The sequence below is a fragment of the Melanerpes formicivorus genome, unplaced genomic scaffold (genome assembly GCF_026170545.1).
Source record: "Melanerpes formicivorus ecotype bairdi unplaced genomic scaffold, bMelFor1.0.p_v2 SCAF_2446, whole genome shotgun sequence".
Classification (NCBI taxonomy): Eukaryota; Metazoa; Chordata; class Aves; order Piciformes; family Picidae; genus Melanerpes; species Melanerpes formicivorus.
In genome coordinates, this window is record NW_027144797.1 from 11,637 (window position 1) to 27,217 (window position 15,581).

The 15,581-nt window shown below is 49.6% G+C and overlaps 1 protein-coding gene across 1 annotated transcript; it reads right to left on the bottom strand.

Annotated features, from left to right (window-relative positions):
- Nucleotides 1–10,363: 10,363 nt before the first annotated feature.
- On the bottom strand, nt 10,364–15,324 carry LOC137461500 (homeobox protein Hox-C4-like). Its single transcript, XM_068171220.1, is given in 4 exon segments — nt 10,364–10,553; nt 10,555–10,826; nt 12,626–13,639; nt 14,178–15,324. Coding segments are annotated over 3 exon segments (861 nt in total). The 5' UTR covers nt 13,104–13,639; nt 14,178–15,324; the 3' UTR covers nt 10,364–10,442.
- Nucleotides 15,325–15,581: the final 257 nt, after the last annotated feature.

Here is a 15,581-nt window from a genome sequence, read left to right on the forward strand (position 1 = left end):
CTCGGAGCCATCGCAAATCAATCGCCGTGAAGAGGAAGTTGTAGCTGGCGGTGGGGCACCTGGCTGGGTGTCCCCTCTCTGATCCATCCCTCCCCCCGGCCCCAGGCATTCCTCTCGTTGCCCCAAGTAATGTAGAGGAAGGGGGGGGGGGGGGGGGGGGGCGGGGGGCGGGAAGGAGGGGGGGGAGTGTGTGTAATTAACGGCGCTGATTAGAAAGGATCATTGCTAATGGTTCTCGCTGCCTGCCCATCCTGGTCCCTAGAAATAAAGAAGTGAATGAATGAATTGCAGCCGGGGGCTGGAAACAGTTCGGAAGGGAGGGAAATCAAAGGCCTGAGGGGGAAGGATCGAGAATAGTAGTAGTAGTAATAATAATAATAATAATAATAATAATAATAATAATAATATTAATTATTATTATTATTATTACTAATTTATCATTACTAATACCTTCTCGGGTTCCCGATTCCCCCTTTTTCAGCCTCTTCAAGTTGCTGATTGCATAATCCGGGAGCTAATTGGGAATACATGGCGAGGAGAAGGAGGTGGGGGGCGGGGAAGAAGGAAGGGCCGCAGGGAGAGGGGAAGGACCGGCAGCAGCATCTTCAATAAGGGAGAAGGCTTTAGAAGGGGGGGGGGGGGGGGTGTGGTGTTGGGGGGGGGGGGGGTGAAGATACCCTGCCCATCAATTACCCTCTTGTTTCCCACCTCCCAGGATGGCCTTTTCGGTGCTAAAATCGTTATTGTGTGCTGGGGGGGGGTCGGGGGTCGGGTTTGCCACAGCCTGGTTTGACTGGAGGCGCCGTTTTCCCTATTCTTTTGGAGGTATTTTGATGGTTCTCCCCCAAATTTAGGGGGTTTGAGAAGCTGAAGGGGCGGAGGGGCCCAAAAAAGACCTCCATCACCTCGGGGTGCTGAGGGAGTGAGTTAGGGTTTTTTTTCCTGACCTTAATTCCCCCCAGAAGAAGGTGGGGAGGGGGCGTACCAGCTCCCCCCCACGCCCCCCAAAATCCATCACCTCAGGGTGTGTGAGGGGGCAAATAGCAGCTGTCGAAGAAAACAGGAAAGAAAAGCCCCCCCAAAAAATCCTCAAATCGCAACATTTGGGGTAAAATCCTTCCTCCCCCCAAACCCTCCTGGGAGGACCAGCGGGGGACCAAACCAGTTCGGTTTCCCCCCCCAGGAGGATGGGAATTTAACGCTGGATTCCTGGGTGAAACTGGATGGGATCCAGCTGGGTCTGACCTGAGGGAGGTGGTGGGGAGCGCCTCATCCTCTTCCTCCAGAGGAAGATGGAGGAGGGATCCAGAAGTATCGCTGGGGTAGGAAACGGTAGAGCCGGAGAGTAAAAAATAGGAAGGGGAAAGGGGGTGGGGGGGGGAGAAAAAAAGAATCAAAATCAACTTTTCCGTGAAGGATGAAGCTAAATATTCCTTGGGAGGCAGGGAATGGTCCCAGCTCTGCCTTCCACTACATTCCCACTTCGCCCATTACACGGCTCGGGTGATTCTGAGCTACATGTGTTGGGTTGGAGAACAAGGAGAAAATGTTAATTAAGACAGGGGAAGAGCGCGGAGGGGAGGGGGAGGGGGGGGGGGGGAAGAAGTTAATTATTCACCGAGCGCCCCCGGAATTCCCTGCTCTGGGTGGGGGATGATTTATTTATTTACCTGTTCTTTAGCTCTCATTCCACTCGCTGCAGCTCGTCCAGCCCCTCTGTTTTCCCAGGAAAGGTGGGGAAGGGGAGGGGGGGGAAAAATCCCGACAAACACCACCCCCCCCAAAAAATCCCCCTTTGTGTGTGTGTCCCCCAAAAAATAACAAAGAGAGCACTCAAACAAGGTGGAAAAAGAGATATTGGGGGGGGGGGGGGTCGCCGCCATCAGCATTCCTCCTCCTTGGCTGTTGGAGGTGGAAATTAAGGATTCTCCCCCCCCACCCCCACCCCGAATTCCGAGATTCCCATGAAAAACATAAACAATCAATAAATGGAAGTAAAATCTACCACCACCTCCACCCCCCCCCCCCCCCGAGATGATTCATTTGGTGTTTCTTCTTCCCCCCCTCCCCCATCCTACTCCCCTCTCCCCCCAGCATTAGTCCCAGCGATGTGAGGAAGTTCTTAAAAGTCCATCTCGGGGTTGGAGGCCTGGGGGGCCTGGGGGGCATTGGGGGGTGGGGAGGGGGGGAGTGAAAAGGGGAGGTGAGGAGAGGACAAGAAACCCCAAGTTGTGCCTCGGAGGTCCTGAGAGGCGCGGGGCCAAGCGGTAACCCCCCCCGCCCCAGCAACTCCACTGAACGGGGTCCTTAATCCCAATCAACAGCCGAGAGGAACATTTGGAAGCTCGGAGCTGCTATGCTGACATTAAGGAGGTTTAACACCCCCCCCCACCCCCCCCCAAAAAAAAATGAAACCTCACTGGGAATAAATCAATTCCCAGCCTAGAAATTTACCACCCCCACCCCACCCCCCTCAAATCCCAAACTCTGGAAGCTGCTGCGGAACCTCCGCGGCCGCTGTCAGCCCCAAAGCATCCCCGGAACTGCTCTTTTTAATCCTTATTCTCACACTTTTCCACCTTTTTTTTTTCTCACCCCCCCCCCGTTGATGGGAAGCGAAGCGGAGTCGCCACCGCAGCCTCTCTCCAAAGCCTTTCCCTTTCCCCCCTTGCCCCCTTCCCACCTTATTTTATTGCCATTTAAAACCCTCCCTAAAACGACTTTTGCAGCCTCTAACCCTTCGCGAAGCTGCTTAAGGGGAGGGGAGGAAATAAATCACCTAAAATAAAGCCGAAAGGAACCGGTCTGGGGCGGGGGGGGGGAGGGAAACCAACAACTTATCAGGGAACTTCAAAACAAATTGGGCTGGAAGAGCATAAAAAAGGGTGGGGGGTGGGGGGGGGACGACGACACCCCCCAAGCCCTGCCCTCAGATGTTCATTTGAACCTCCAGAAACACCTTGCTGGAGGTTTATAGCCCCAGAATCAAAGGAAAAGAGGGAAATGAGGGGTGGGCGCGGGGGGGGCCCCCCACACCTCCTGTAGCCACATCCGTAGGTGCCAGGCTTGGGATACAGCTCAGGGATGAGGTTGGGGAGGTGGTTGGGAGGGTAAGGGAGTCACAGCTTCCATCCTTTCCTCTGTCCCTCCGTCCCGTCTCTCTGTCTGTCCCGCAGCTCCGGAATAAACGCGGGGGGTGGGGGGTGTCCAGAAGGAAAATTTCTGCTCCCCTGCCTGCCCCCCACCCCCAAGCACCTCGGCCCTTCCCCGCGCATCCTCTGCTCCTGTTTGCATCCCGATTTTCATCCCCCCCAAAAAAAAACTTCCAATGGCTCTGGGGTTTGTTTGTTTCCCACCTCCCCCCCCACCTCCCCCCCCCCCGGCCTTTATTTTCTTCCTTTTTAACGATTTCCCTTTTTTTTTTCCCCTTCAGGATTTTCTCCTTGAAAAGAAATAACAGATTTTATCTTCGTTTTTAATTCTTTTCCCCTTTTCTATATATATTTTTTAAGCCTCTTTCTCATCTTTATTTCCTCTTTTTTTTTCCCCCTCCGGGGTTTTTTTTCCCCCACCTTTCAATATTATTTTATTCCCATTTTTTTTTCCCCACTCCTGTTAGCTTTTTTTCCCCCCTCCCCGGTATTATTTTCCCCTTCTCAAATTATTTTCTGCTTGGAAATGATTTTCTCTTTGGAAATTATTTTTCGTCTCGAAATTCTTTTCCGTTTCAACCCATTTTCCTCCTCCTTTTAACTTCTTTTCTTCTCCGTCGATTCTCTTTTCCCCTTTCCAGTTGCTTCCCATTATTTCCCCCCCTCCCCGATTATTTTCTCTTTCAATCACTTTCCTTTTAACCCCCTCTTTAAAAACCTCTCTTTTTTTTTTATCTCTATACAATTATCCTCTTTTTTAAGCCTTTCCCGATCATTTCCCTTTCCCAATCGTTTCCTTTTCCCGATTACCCAATTATTTCCTTTTTCCAATCGCTTTCATTTCACAATCATTTCCCTTTCCCAATCATTTCCCTTCCATAATCGTTTCCCACTCACAATCATTTCCCTTCCATAATAATTTCCCTTCCACAATCATTTCCCTTCCCCAATCATTTCCCTTCCATAATATTTTCCCTTTCACAATCATTTCCCTTCCCCAATCATTTCCCTTCCATAATCGTTTCCCATTCACAATCATTTCCCTTCCTTAATAATTTCCCTTCCCCAATCATTTCCCTTCCATAATCGTTTCCCATTCACAATCATTTCCCTTCCATAATAATTTCCCTTCCCCAATCATTTCCCTTCCCCAATCATTTCCCTGCCATAATATTTTCCATTTCACAATCATTTCCCTTCCATAATAATTTCCCTTCCCCAATCCTTTCCCTTCCCCAATCATTTCCCTTCCCCAGTCATTTCCCTTCCCCAATCTTTGCCCTTTCCCCAACTATTTCCTTTATAAATCCTGTTTGTTTGTTTTTTGTTTCGTTGTTTGGTTGTTTGTTTTTTTTTTTTCCCCCAAACTATCTTAATTGATATTTTTAATCACTTCAATTCTTTCCCTCCCTTTTCCTTCTTTTTTGTTCCCCCTTCTTATTATTTGTTAATAATTTAAATTATTTTGCTTATTTTTTTTTAAAGTAATTTAAATTATTTTCCTGTTTATTTTTTTTCCTTGTCTTTGTTTTTTCCTCTATTTTTTGGCTGGTTTGAGCTGGGTTTTTTTCTTATCCCTGCAATGAGGGGGGTTTTACTCACGTGGCTGGAGCTCTCCTGGACCAGCCGGGAAGACAGAGCATCTCTGAAGGAAAAAGGAGGCCGAGAAGTTTGCCCGCCACTTCACCCTTTTCTCCCGGGTTATTTTGGCGAGGAGACAATGCCAAAACACGCATCACATCTGCCCCAGCCCCCCCACCACCACCACCTCCCCTCCTCGCAAGCCCCCCACCACAGCCCCCAGCCCCCCCTCCCCATCCACCCCATCACTATGGCAAAACCCACAAAGCCTCCAAAGAGCGCTGGAGCCTCCAAATGGGTGTCGGCAGACACGGAGGGGACAAGGCGGGGGAGGCAGCGGGTCAGGAGGGCTCCGGGGTCAACCTGCTCGCCCCCGAGGAGCTGCTGGCACTCAAAAGTTGCCCTCTCGGTGAACCCGGGCTGGCCGCTCACCCCCAGCCTTCCAACCTCGCTTGCCAGCCTCGAGTGGAGGTAGCGAGAGGAGAGAAAGGCTCCGTGCTCGGGCTGCCTGCAGCGGCCGCAGACCTCGCTCCCTTTCCCCCCTCTTTTCCTTTTCTTTTTCCCCCCTTTTTTCCTCTATTTTCCCTTTCTTTTTTAGTTTCATTGCCCCCCTCTTTTCCTCTCTATTTTCCCTTTCTTTAACCCTGCTTTCCCCCCTCTTTGGCCCTTTCCCCTCCTTTTTATTCCCTTTTATCCCTCTTTCCCTCATCTCTTCTCCCCTTCCTCCCTTTCCCCCCCTTTTATCTTTTTTTTTCTCCCCTTTCCCCTCCTTTTTACCCTTTCCCCACTTTTTTTCCCTCCTTTCACCCCTTTCCCCCCTTCTATTCCACTATTTTCCTTCTTTTCTCACCCCCCCCTTTTGTTTCTCTCTTCTTTTCCCTTTTTCTCCCCTTGCCCCCCCCCTTTTTTATTCTTTTTTACCTTTTTCTCTTTTATTCAGCCCTTTCTTTTGCCTCTATCTCCCTTTTCTCCCTCCTCCCCTGTTTTTACCCTTCCCTCCTTTTTATCTTCATTCTCCTTTTAATTTCTCCACTTTATGTCTCCTTTCTCCCCCTTTTTCCCCACTTCCCCTGTTTAATCTTTGTGTTCTTTGCTGCTTTTATGACTTTCCTCCTCTTTTCCCTCTTCTTTCCCTTTTACTCCTTTTTTCCTTCCCTTTCTCCCCATTCCCCCCCTTTTACCTGTTTTCCCCCTTTTTTCCCTTTTTAGCCCTTATGTCCTTACCCTTCTCCCCCATATTTTCCTTCCCGCCCCACCATTTCCCCCCCCCCCTTTATTTCCCTATTTTTCCCTTTATTTCCCTCCTTCTCCCTTCATTTCCCTATTTCCTCCCCTTCTACCCCCATTTTCTCCTATTTACACCCCCACCTCCCAACCCCGCTTGTGTCTCAGGACTGAGGGAAGTACAAGGCAATGCTCCCGGCACCCAAGGGACCTGGCACCTCCGGCGGGAGGGGGCTCATCACCCCCCTAAAAACCCAGAGGGAGCAATCCAACATGGAGCGGGGCTCCTTCCTCCCACCCTCATCTGTGTGGGATCCTTACTTGGGGGGTGGAAAAAAAAATCCTAAGCGGCTCCCAGCACTTTTCCCTGCTCCGTGGGTGAGAATAAAGAGGGGAAAAGGTTTCGTGCTCTTGGCGATGTTTTATGCTTCCACCCTCACCCCTCAGGTTAAGATCCCTAAAGGATAATGAAAGGGGAGGGGGGAGGGGAAACAAAATCTCCCCCAAATGATGAGTTTTACCTGGAACCCCCCCGCCCCGCCAGGATCCAATCAAACCTTCCCTGGTCCGCGTTCCCAGCTCCCACAAAAGGGGTCCAGCCGGGGGGATGTTTAATGGCAGCTTAAATCGATCTTGGAGAGAGACAAAAAGACTAAATAAATGGAATTAGACCTAAAGAAAACAACCCCAAAGCTGCTCGGGGAGCCTCTGCTCCACCAACTCCGTGACCCAGGGTTGAGTTTAGGGGAGGGGGATGGGGGCAGGACACTGGCAAGTAGGCCTCCTCCGGGGATTTGGAAGCAGCAAACTTCTCCCCACCCCCCCCCAAACCAAACCAAACCCAACCAAACCAAACCGAACCGAACCAAACCAAACCAAACCAAACCAAACCGAACCGAACCAAAAGGTCAGAAATAAAATGTGAACCTCAAAAATGAAAAAGAAAGCCTCAAAAACCAAACAAAAAACCAAAGATCAAAGCAAACAAAAAGGAAAAATTATAATAAACTAAAAAAAACCAAACAAATCCAAGCCTAAAATAAATTAAACTAAGCCGAAAAAAATTAAATCCAAGCCTAGGAAACCCTAAACTAAGCCCAAAAACCGAAGGCAAAGCCTAAACAATAATAAAACTGAGCCTAAAAATAATCTGAACCGAGCCTAAACCTGTAGGAACCAAACCTTAAAGGCAGAAGCAGAGCCTAAAACTGTAGGAACCAAACCTTAAAGGCAGAAGTAGAGCCTAAAACTGTAGGAACCAAACCTTAAGGGCAGAAGCAGAGCCTGAAACTGTAGGAACCAAACCTTAAAGGCAGAAGCAGAGCCTAAAACTGTAGGAACCAAACCTTAAAGGCAGAAGCAGAGCCTGAAACTGTAGGAACCAAACCTTAAAGGCAGAAGCAGAGCCTAACAAAAAAAGAGAAACCAAGCCTAAAGAGAGAGAGAGAGAGAGAGAGAGAAAAGCTGAACCTCCAACATAAACTCTGAGCCTAACAAATCAAAGCGTTAAACTAAAGCCTTAAAAGATAACTCCAATGCCTAAAATAGCCACCTAAAAAGGAGGGGGGGTGGGGGGGGTGTGCAGTGCCGGCCTCCCCTCCTCCTTCACCCCTGTCCTACCGGAGAAGCTCAAACACCCTGCTCTAGGTGGGGGCGGGAAGGGGGGTCCGGGACACACAGGCATTAAACCTTTCCCCCTCGTCCTGCTGTTAATTTGCAGCCCCCAAAGGCCGGGGGAGCCATGAATTAGAGTTATTAAGGGTTATTAGCGCTATTAGCGTCGTTATTCTCATTATTGTTAGTGTTATTATTATTATTTAACAGCTTTTTCATTGCCTGGCAAAATTCCCTGTGACCCCCGACACACACACACACACAGACCCCCTTCCAATCCCACCCCCCCCCCCCCCGGCTTCGGCTGGAGCGAAAGGCACCGCCAGGGCGCCCACGACAGGAGATCGGGAAGCTGCTAATAATTAATCAGCGCTCCTCCTAATAATCAGTAATAGCCATAAATCCGTAAAGCCGCCGGGAAACAACCCCCACCCCCCACCCCCAATAAATAAATAAAGAAATGAAGTTCCGAGCGGGGAGAGAAGAGCTAAAACCAAACCAATTTTCAGCGGGGTCGGGGGGGAGAAAAAACATCAGGAAGCACAACCGGAATGCAACCAAACCTCCCCCCCGCCAAATCCTTACCCCCAATCCCCCTTTTTTTTTTCCTTCCCTCCTCCCCACGACATTTTGGGAGGCTCTGAGATTTATTTATGGGGTGGTTTCCCACCCCACCCCCCGCCAAGTCCCTGCCCGCGGCGTGAGGTCACCAAAAACCCAGGAGTTGGGGGAGGCAGCTGGAGGCTGTTCCCAACTTCCAAGCGGTGCAGATGGGATCCCGGCGCACATCACCCCCGGGGGTGGTGGTGGTGGTGGTGGGGTAGGGGGGGGGGGGAGGGTTGGGGAGGAGAGGAGGGGGTGGATTAATTGCTATTAATGTCGTGGTTAAAGGGGGGGGAATTTTGGGGACGGGTTGAAGGGGGAAATAAGTGGAGAGGAGGGGGTGGGGGGTAGGGGGGGTGCTGGGGGGGTGGGGATTAAATAAGTCACCAGACGTCGGAGTAAAACTAATTGACACTGACTGGTTTTATTGAACACTGGGACTTCCACAGACACTAAAACTCTTTATTGCAAGTTTTACAATGAGCAGGTTGCAAATCATCCAAAAAACCACAAGGAACCACCACCACCACCAAAAAAAAAACAACAACCCAAAAACCACCCAAACAACCCCAAAAAGCCCCAAACCCTCCACTCTTTTCTTTTTGTTTTTTACTCCTCAGTTTTTGCCCCTTTTTTTAGCCTGAATTTTCCCTTTTCCTTCTCTTTTTAGTTCCCTTTTTTTTCCCCCCCTCTCCTCCCCTCCTCTCAATTTCTCAGCCAAGCCCAATCCACCTTCCTGTGCTTTTTGTTCGCTGTGTTTCCCGCCCCCCCGCCCAGACCTCAAAGTCATCATTTGGAAGCTTTATTTTTCCTCCCTAAGCGTTCTTTATTATTTTTACTCAGTATTGCCTATTTTTTGCACACCCCCACCCCCGCCCTCCAAACTGTCATTTTTTACCCTACCACCACCACCGTCTCCGCTACAAAAGAACTTCGCAGCTCATTGTGCCCTGAAGGCGAGGGGGGGGGGGTGGTGGGGGTGGTGTTGCAAACCCATCTCGATTCCCTCTTTTTTTCCCCCAATTCTCCTTCTTTTTTGTTTCCCTAATTCTCCTTTTCCCCCTTAATTATATTCCCCCCCCCATTCTCTTTTTTTCCCTAATTCTCTTTTTTTCCCTAATTCTCTTTTTCTCCCTAATTATCTTTTTTCCCTCAATTCTCTTTTTTCACCTTAATTCTCTTTTTTTCACCTTAATTCTCTTTTCCCCCCCTAATTCTCTTTTTTCCTTAATTATATTTCCCCCCTTAATTATCTTTTTTTCCCCTTAATTCTCTTTTTTCCTTAATTATCTTTTCCCCCTAATTCTCTTTTTTTCCTTAATTCTCTTTTTCCCCCTTAATTCTCTCTTTTCCTTAATTCTCTTTTTCCTCTTAATTCTTTTTTTCCCCTTAATTCTCTTTTTTCCCCTTAATTCTCCTTTCCCCCCCCCTAATTCTCTTTTTTCCCTTCATTCTCTTTTTTCCCCTAATTCTCTTTTCCCCCCTAATTCTATTGCCCCCCTCCCCCGTAATTCTTTGTTGCTTTTCCTAATTATCCCTTTTTTTTCCCCCCTCCCTTTTCCCTTTCATTTTGCTTTCCCCCCCCCACACACCCCTTCCACCTTCTCTCCTTAAATCCACCCAAAGGAACTCTCTTCCTCCCCGCTCCCCACCCGCCCCGGAGCTTCCCTTCTCAGCCCTCCCCACGGCTTTAAAACCACCACCACCACCCCCCCCCAAAAAAAAAAAAAAAAATCAAATAAATAAACCCTGAAACGGTGCAAAAAAAAACCCAAAACACCAAAACAACAAAACCAACCAAATAACATAAAAGCCACCCCCCCCAAACCCACCCACCCTGCAGGTACAAACCACCTGGCCTCATGCTATCGGACATGCATCTAAAGGGGGCTTTTATTTTGGGGTGGGGGCACGCACACGCACACACAGAGGGCCCGTTGGCAACGCGGGAAAATAAGAATAAAAATAATAATAATTAGAATAATAATAATAATAATAATAATAATAATTAGAATAATAATTAGAATAATAATAATAATAATTAGAATAAAACTACGGAGGGGAAAGGGGCTGAGGAGGGGAAACGGAGGGGGGAGGAAGAACCAAAATATATATATTTATATATATTAGATTCTATAAATAATCCAGAGTCATTTTGTGAAGAGGTTGAGGGGAAGCTGGGGGCTGGGGGAGGGCTCGGGGCAGGGGGGGAGAAGAAGAGGTGAGTTTGGGGGAAGGGGGGGGGGGAGGGGAAGGGGAGAGGTTGGTTCATAACCTGGTGATATCCTCCGTGCGCGGATCCTGCGCGGGGGCGGAGGGCAGCTCCTCGGTGGTGGCGGCGGCGGTGCTGGCGGAAGCGGCGGTGGAGATGGTGGTGGTGGGAGCGGGAGCGGCGGGGGGGGGCGGCGGCGGCGGCGGCTGCTCGCACCTTGGTGTTGGGCAGCCTGTGGTCTTTTTTCCACTTCATCCTTCGGTTCTGAAACCAGATTTTGATCTGGCGCTCGGAGAGGCACAGGGAGTGCGCGATCTCGATGCGTCGCCGCCGGGTCAGGTACCTGTTATAGTGGAACTCCTTTTCCAGCTCCAGGACCTGCTGCCTCGTGTAGGCTGTGCGGGACCGCTTGGGTTCGCCTCCATTGTAACTGGGATTCACTGGAAAGGAGGGGAAAGGGAAACAACAACAAAACACAACCGGACAAAAAGAAAATAATAATAATAATAGCAATAGTAATAATAACAGCAATAAGAACAAGTAAAAAGAAGAAAAGAAAGGAAAAGGAAAGAAGGGGGGGGAGGAATAAAAGGAGAAGGGAGAAAAAGAAACAACAAAACGCACGAGGGGGAAAAATAATTAGAAGGGAAAAAAGGAGGAGGAAAACAAAATGAGAAAATAAGTAGGGGGAAAAATAAAATACGACCAGAAAATATTATTATAATAATAATAATTAAAGAGAAATAATAAAAGGAAAAGGGGGAGGGGAAGGAAGGGAAACAAAACACAACGAGGAAGAAACAAACAAACAAACAAAGCTAGAGAGAGGGGGAAAGGGAACCAACAAAACACAGCAGAAATAAAATCGAGTAAACATTAATAAAAAAGAGAGAGTGGAAAGGGAAACAACAACAAAACAGAGGGGGGGGAAAGAAGAAGGAAAGAAGGGGGGGGAGGAAAGAGGGGGAAGGGAACCAACAAAACACAACAGGGGGAAAAAGAAAAGAAGTAATAATAATAAACATAAAGGAGCAAAAAAAGAAAGAGAGGGGAAAGGGAAGCAACAGCAAAATGCAACCCAACCAAAATAAAACTGGATTGGAAAAGAGAAAGAAAAAGGGAAAGAAAACGAGGAGGGAAAGAGAAAACAGCAAAACAGAGAGGGGGAAAAAAATTAGATTACAAGAATAAGAAATAAAGGGGAAAAAAAGGAGGGAGAGAGAGAGGGAGAGAAAGGAAGCAACAACCAAACGCAAGGGGAGGAAGAAAATAACCAAATAAGCACATTTACCAACAAAAAAAAAAAGGGGGGGAGAGGGGGAAGGGCAACAACAACAAAACACAGCCGGGGGGGGAGGAGGAAATTAATTAACAGAAAAATACAAAGAAAGGAAAACGACCGAAAAAAAAAGACCCCCAAAAAAAAAATATCAAAGGGGGGGTGGGTAAATAAAATAATAAATAAAATAATAAGTAAAAATAATAATGATGATGATGATGATGATGATGATTTACAAACCAAACCAAAACACGGCAGGAAAATCAGCGTGGATGGAGAGAGGGTTGGAAGAGACAACTGGAAGAACCGGGGGGAAGGAAGAAGGGGGGCGAGGAGGGAAAGAAGGGAGATGGAAGGGGAGGAGGTGGAGTGGGGGTGTAAGGGGGGTGGTGGTGGTTGAGGTGGTGGGGTGGGGGGTGGGGGGGGGTGGAAATAGAGAGAGAGAGGAAGAGAGAAGAAAACAAAAAAAAAAAATCGGGCTAAATAGGTAATAAAGAACTTTGGGCAGCTCAGGAGTTGTCTGCGGAGCAGGGAAGGGGTTTCCCTGGCTCCAAAGGCTGAATTATTTATGCAGCCCTCACAAAGCTGCCGGAGTTTTTTCTCACATCCATAACGGGAGCAGCCACATGGCTCCGGCTGCCCACAGTAGCGGGGCTATAAAATTTATGGTGGGTGTAATTACCCATTCCGAGTCGTAAATCCAGTTCAATTGTGCTAACCCAAAGACTCTCAGGGAAAGAAAGGGGAGGGGGGGGGTAAGGAAAAAAAAATAGAGGGGGGTGGTGGGGGGGAGGTGGGAAAGAGGAAAAAATAATAATCATTAAAAACAAAAAAGGAAAGAGAGTGAAGAAAAGAAGAGGGGGGGAAAAAAAGAGCGAGGATGAGGTCGGGAAGAGCAGGGATAAAAAAAGAAGAGGGGGAGGGGGTGGGGGGGGGGGTAAAAAAGGAAAAGTTGCATACCAGTACTGACGTGGATTTTTTTCATCCAGGGATAGACTATGGGTTGTTTGGATGCTGTGCTGGTGGGATGCTCGGGGGTTGGCTGGCTGCAGGCTGGAGGGACTGGGGAAGGAGTGGTGGTGGTGGTGGAAGAGGTGGACAGAGCAGCAGCCTGCTCGCAAAGCTGCTGCTGCTGCTGCTGCTGTTGATGGTGGTGGTGTTGGTTTTTCTCTGGGATGTGATGGGAGCCCGGAGCCGGGCCGGGTCCCCGCTGGTTCCCGGGAGCTTGGAGCCCCCCGCAGCTGAAAGGGCGTTCGGGAAAGGAGGGTCGTGGAACTGGGAACAGCTCTTGATGGTGATGCTGGTAGCTGGACTCCCGGGTCCGGCTGTAATATTCCGGACTGTGGTCTGGGATGTAATTATTTTGCGAATATTCCTCGCATGGAGGAAATTTCGGATCGATGTAGTTAGAGTCCATCAAATAAGAGCTCATGATCATTAATTTCTGGAGTGGAAAATAATTTTTCTCGCTTTGTCGTTTTTCTGCTCCATAAAGCCCTCCTAACTAGCTGGCGACCCCGTAAAGTTACTTTCACCATGTGACAGCCCCGGCCAATCACACCCCGCAGCCCAGTCCCCGGATAAGGAACCAAAAGATGCTGGAAATGGACCCAAAATGAGGGGGGGGGGAGGGCGGTGGGAGTGGGAGAGCGGCCGGGGGGGAGAGGAGCTGAGGAGAGAGAGAGAGAGAGAGAGGAGAGAGAGAGAGGGGGGAGAGATAGGGAAAGGGGAGATGAGGAGAGAGGAGGTGAGGGCAGAGAGAGGAGAGGAGAGGAGAAGCTGCTTGGATGCAAGGGTCTGGAGGGGAAGGGGAGGCAATGTGGGACATCACTTACCAGCTTGGGGCATGGGGGTCAGTAGGTGAGGAGGAGTGTGTCCCTGTCGCTGTGTGTCAGGGTGAGGATGTGTGTGGAGGGATGAAGGTGAGGGAGTCAGGGTGAGGAGGAGTGTGCCAGGATGAAGATCAGTCTGTTCCTGTGAGGATGAGTGTGTCTGGGTGAGGCTGAGTGTGTCAGGAAGAGGATGAGTGGGTCGGGAGGAAGATCAGTGTGTGCCTGTGAGGACGAGTGTGTCAGGATGAAGGGCAGTGTGTAAGGGAAGTGTCAAGAGTGTGTCAGGGTGAGGATGAGTGTGCCAGCATGAAGGGCAGCGTGTCGGGATGAGGATGAGCCTGTCAGGGTAAGGATGACTGTCAGGATGAAGGCGAATGAGGGGGTTGGGGGGGCATCAGTCCATCCGAGCTGGGAACAGGGAGACCCCCTCCCCAACCTGCTGTGAGTGTGAGTGCTTGGGTGTGAGTGTGCCCCCACACACAGCTGCATGGACCCCTGAGACACGCCCCCACCCCCCAAACTCCACTCCCAACATCCTCCATCTCCATGTCCCCTTCCCAAGGCTGGGGAAGGGACAGGGCTCCCCCTTCCCAATTCCACCCCCAACCATCCCGGAGGGGAAAGGGTTAACCACCATCAGCACCTATGGGGAGGGGAAGAGGAGGGGAGGTGGCAATTACCTGGCTCTGCAGATCCTTAGATGCCAGGCAAGGGGAGCTTGCCCTTCCCTGCCTGCACTCCGCAGCCTGCGCAAGGCGAGGAGGGGGCTGCCCCCTACCCCAAGCAGCAGCTCCCCCCCGGCGCTGTGCTCCCCAAATTATCCCCTGCAGAAAGGGATGTTTTGGGGTGGGTTCTTTGGGGGGGCGGGGGGAGGGGGTGAGAAGCAGACCCCTGCTTCTTCCCCATCCTTGACTGCAGCGGGGTGATGACTCCACTCAGTGGGTTTATTCTTTCCGGGGGGTGGGACACACACACACACACAGAGCCTCTTCTTTCTCCTTGCCCTTGGGTGCTGCAGGTGATGCACCCACGGGAGGTTCTTTAGGGGCGGAGGAAGGCAGCCAGCACCCATTGCTGGGTTATTTGGGGGGGGTGGGGGGGGTGGGAGGTAGCCCCCTGCTTTTCCTTGGGATGGGTGCTGAAGGTGATGCAGCCAGGTTGGGGGTGGTGGTGGTTACAGGTCCACGCGCGGGCCTCGGCCATCCCCAGGTCCTTGCTTTAAGCGCTGAGGTCGCCATGGGCAGGCTCTGGTGTGAGTGTGAGAGCAGAGAGAGACTAGAAACCAAAACATACATCACCTAGAGAGGCAGAAACCAGAGAAAGGGAGGGAAAAGGGAACATCTATAACTAGATATTAACCAGATGTAAAAGACCTATAAAATACATCGATGGCTGGGCTTGATCTCAGAGGTCTCTTCCAACCTTCAGCAACCTGTGTGAGCAAGAGAAATGTAGAGACAAGGCGTTGGAAATCTCCACAGGAAACAGAGAAACAGCTTTCAGGAAGGTCTCAAATCGGCTGCCCAAGAGGTATCAAAAGATAGCGGAAACAGATCTAAGGAGAGAGAATAAAAGCCATGGGAACGAGAGGTGAAAAACCGGGGGGAGGAATAGAAGCGTGTGGCGATAGAGCCGTGATTGGGAGCGGGAGGGGGCAAAATTAGAGGAGTAGCCCCGAAAGTGCCTCCTACCTCCCCAGTGCAGATCGGGGAGCCTCGCATAGATGCCAGATTTGGGGGGGAGAAGCTTTTACCTCCTTCAATTGAAAGAGTCCAGCCCTCTGGGGGGGGGGGTTTCCTTCCCCCCCCTCCCCCCTTTATTTTTCTCTTTTTTTATTTCCTTCTCCCCCTTCTTATTTTATATTTTCTTCCTTTTTTACTCTTTCTTTTTCTTTTCTTCTTTCTTTTCTTCTTTCTTTCTTTCTTTCTTTCTTTCTTTCTTTCTTTCTTTCTTTCTTTCTTTCTTTCTTTCTTTCTTTCTTTCTTTCTTTCTTTCTTCTTTCTTTCTTTCTTTCTTTCTTTCTTTCTTTCTTTCTTTCTTTCTTTCTTTCTTTCTTTCTTTCTTTCTTTCTCTTTCTTTCTTTC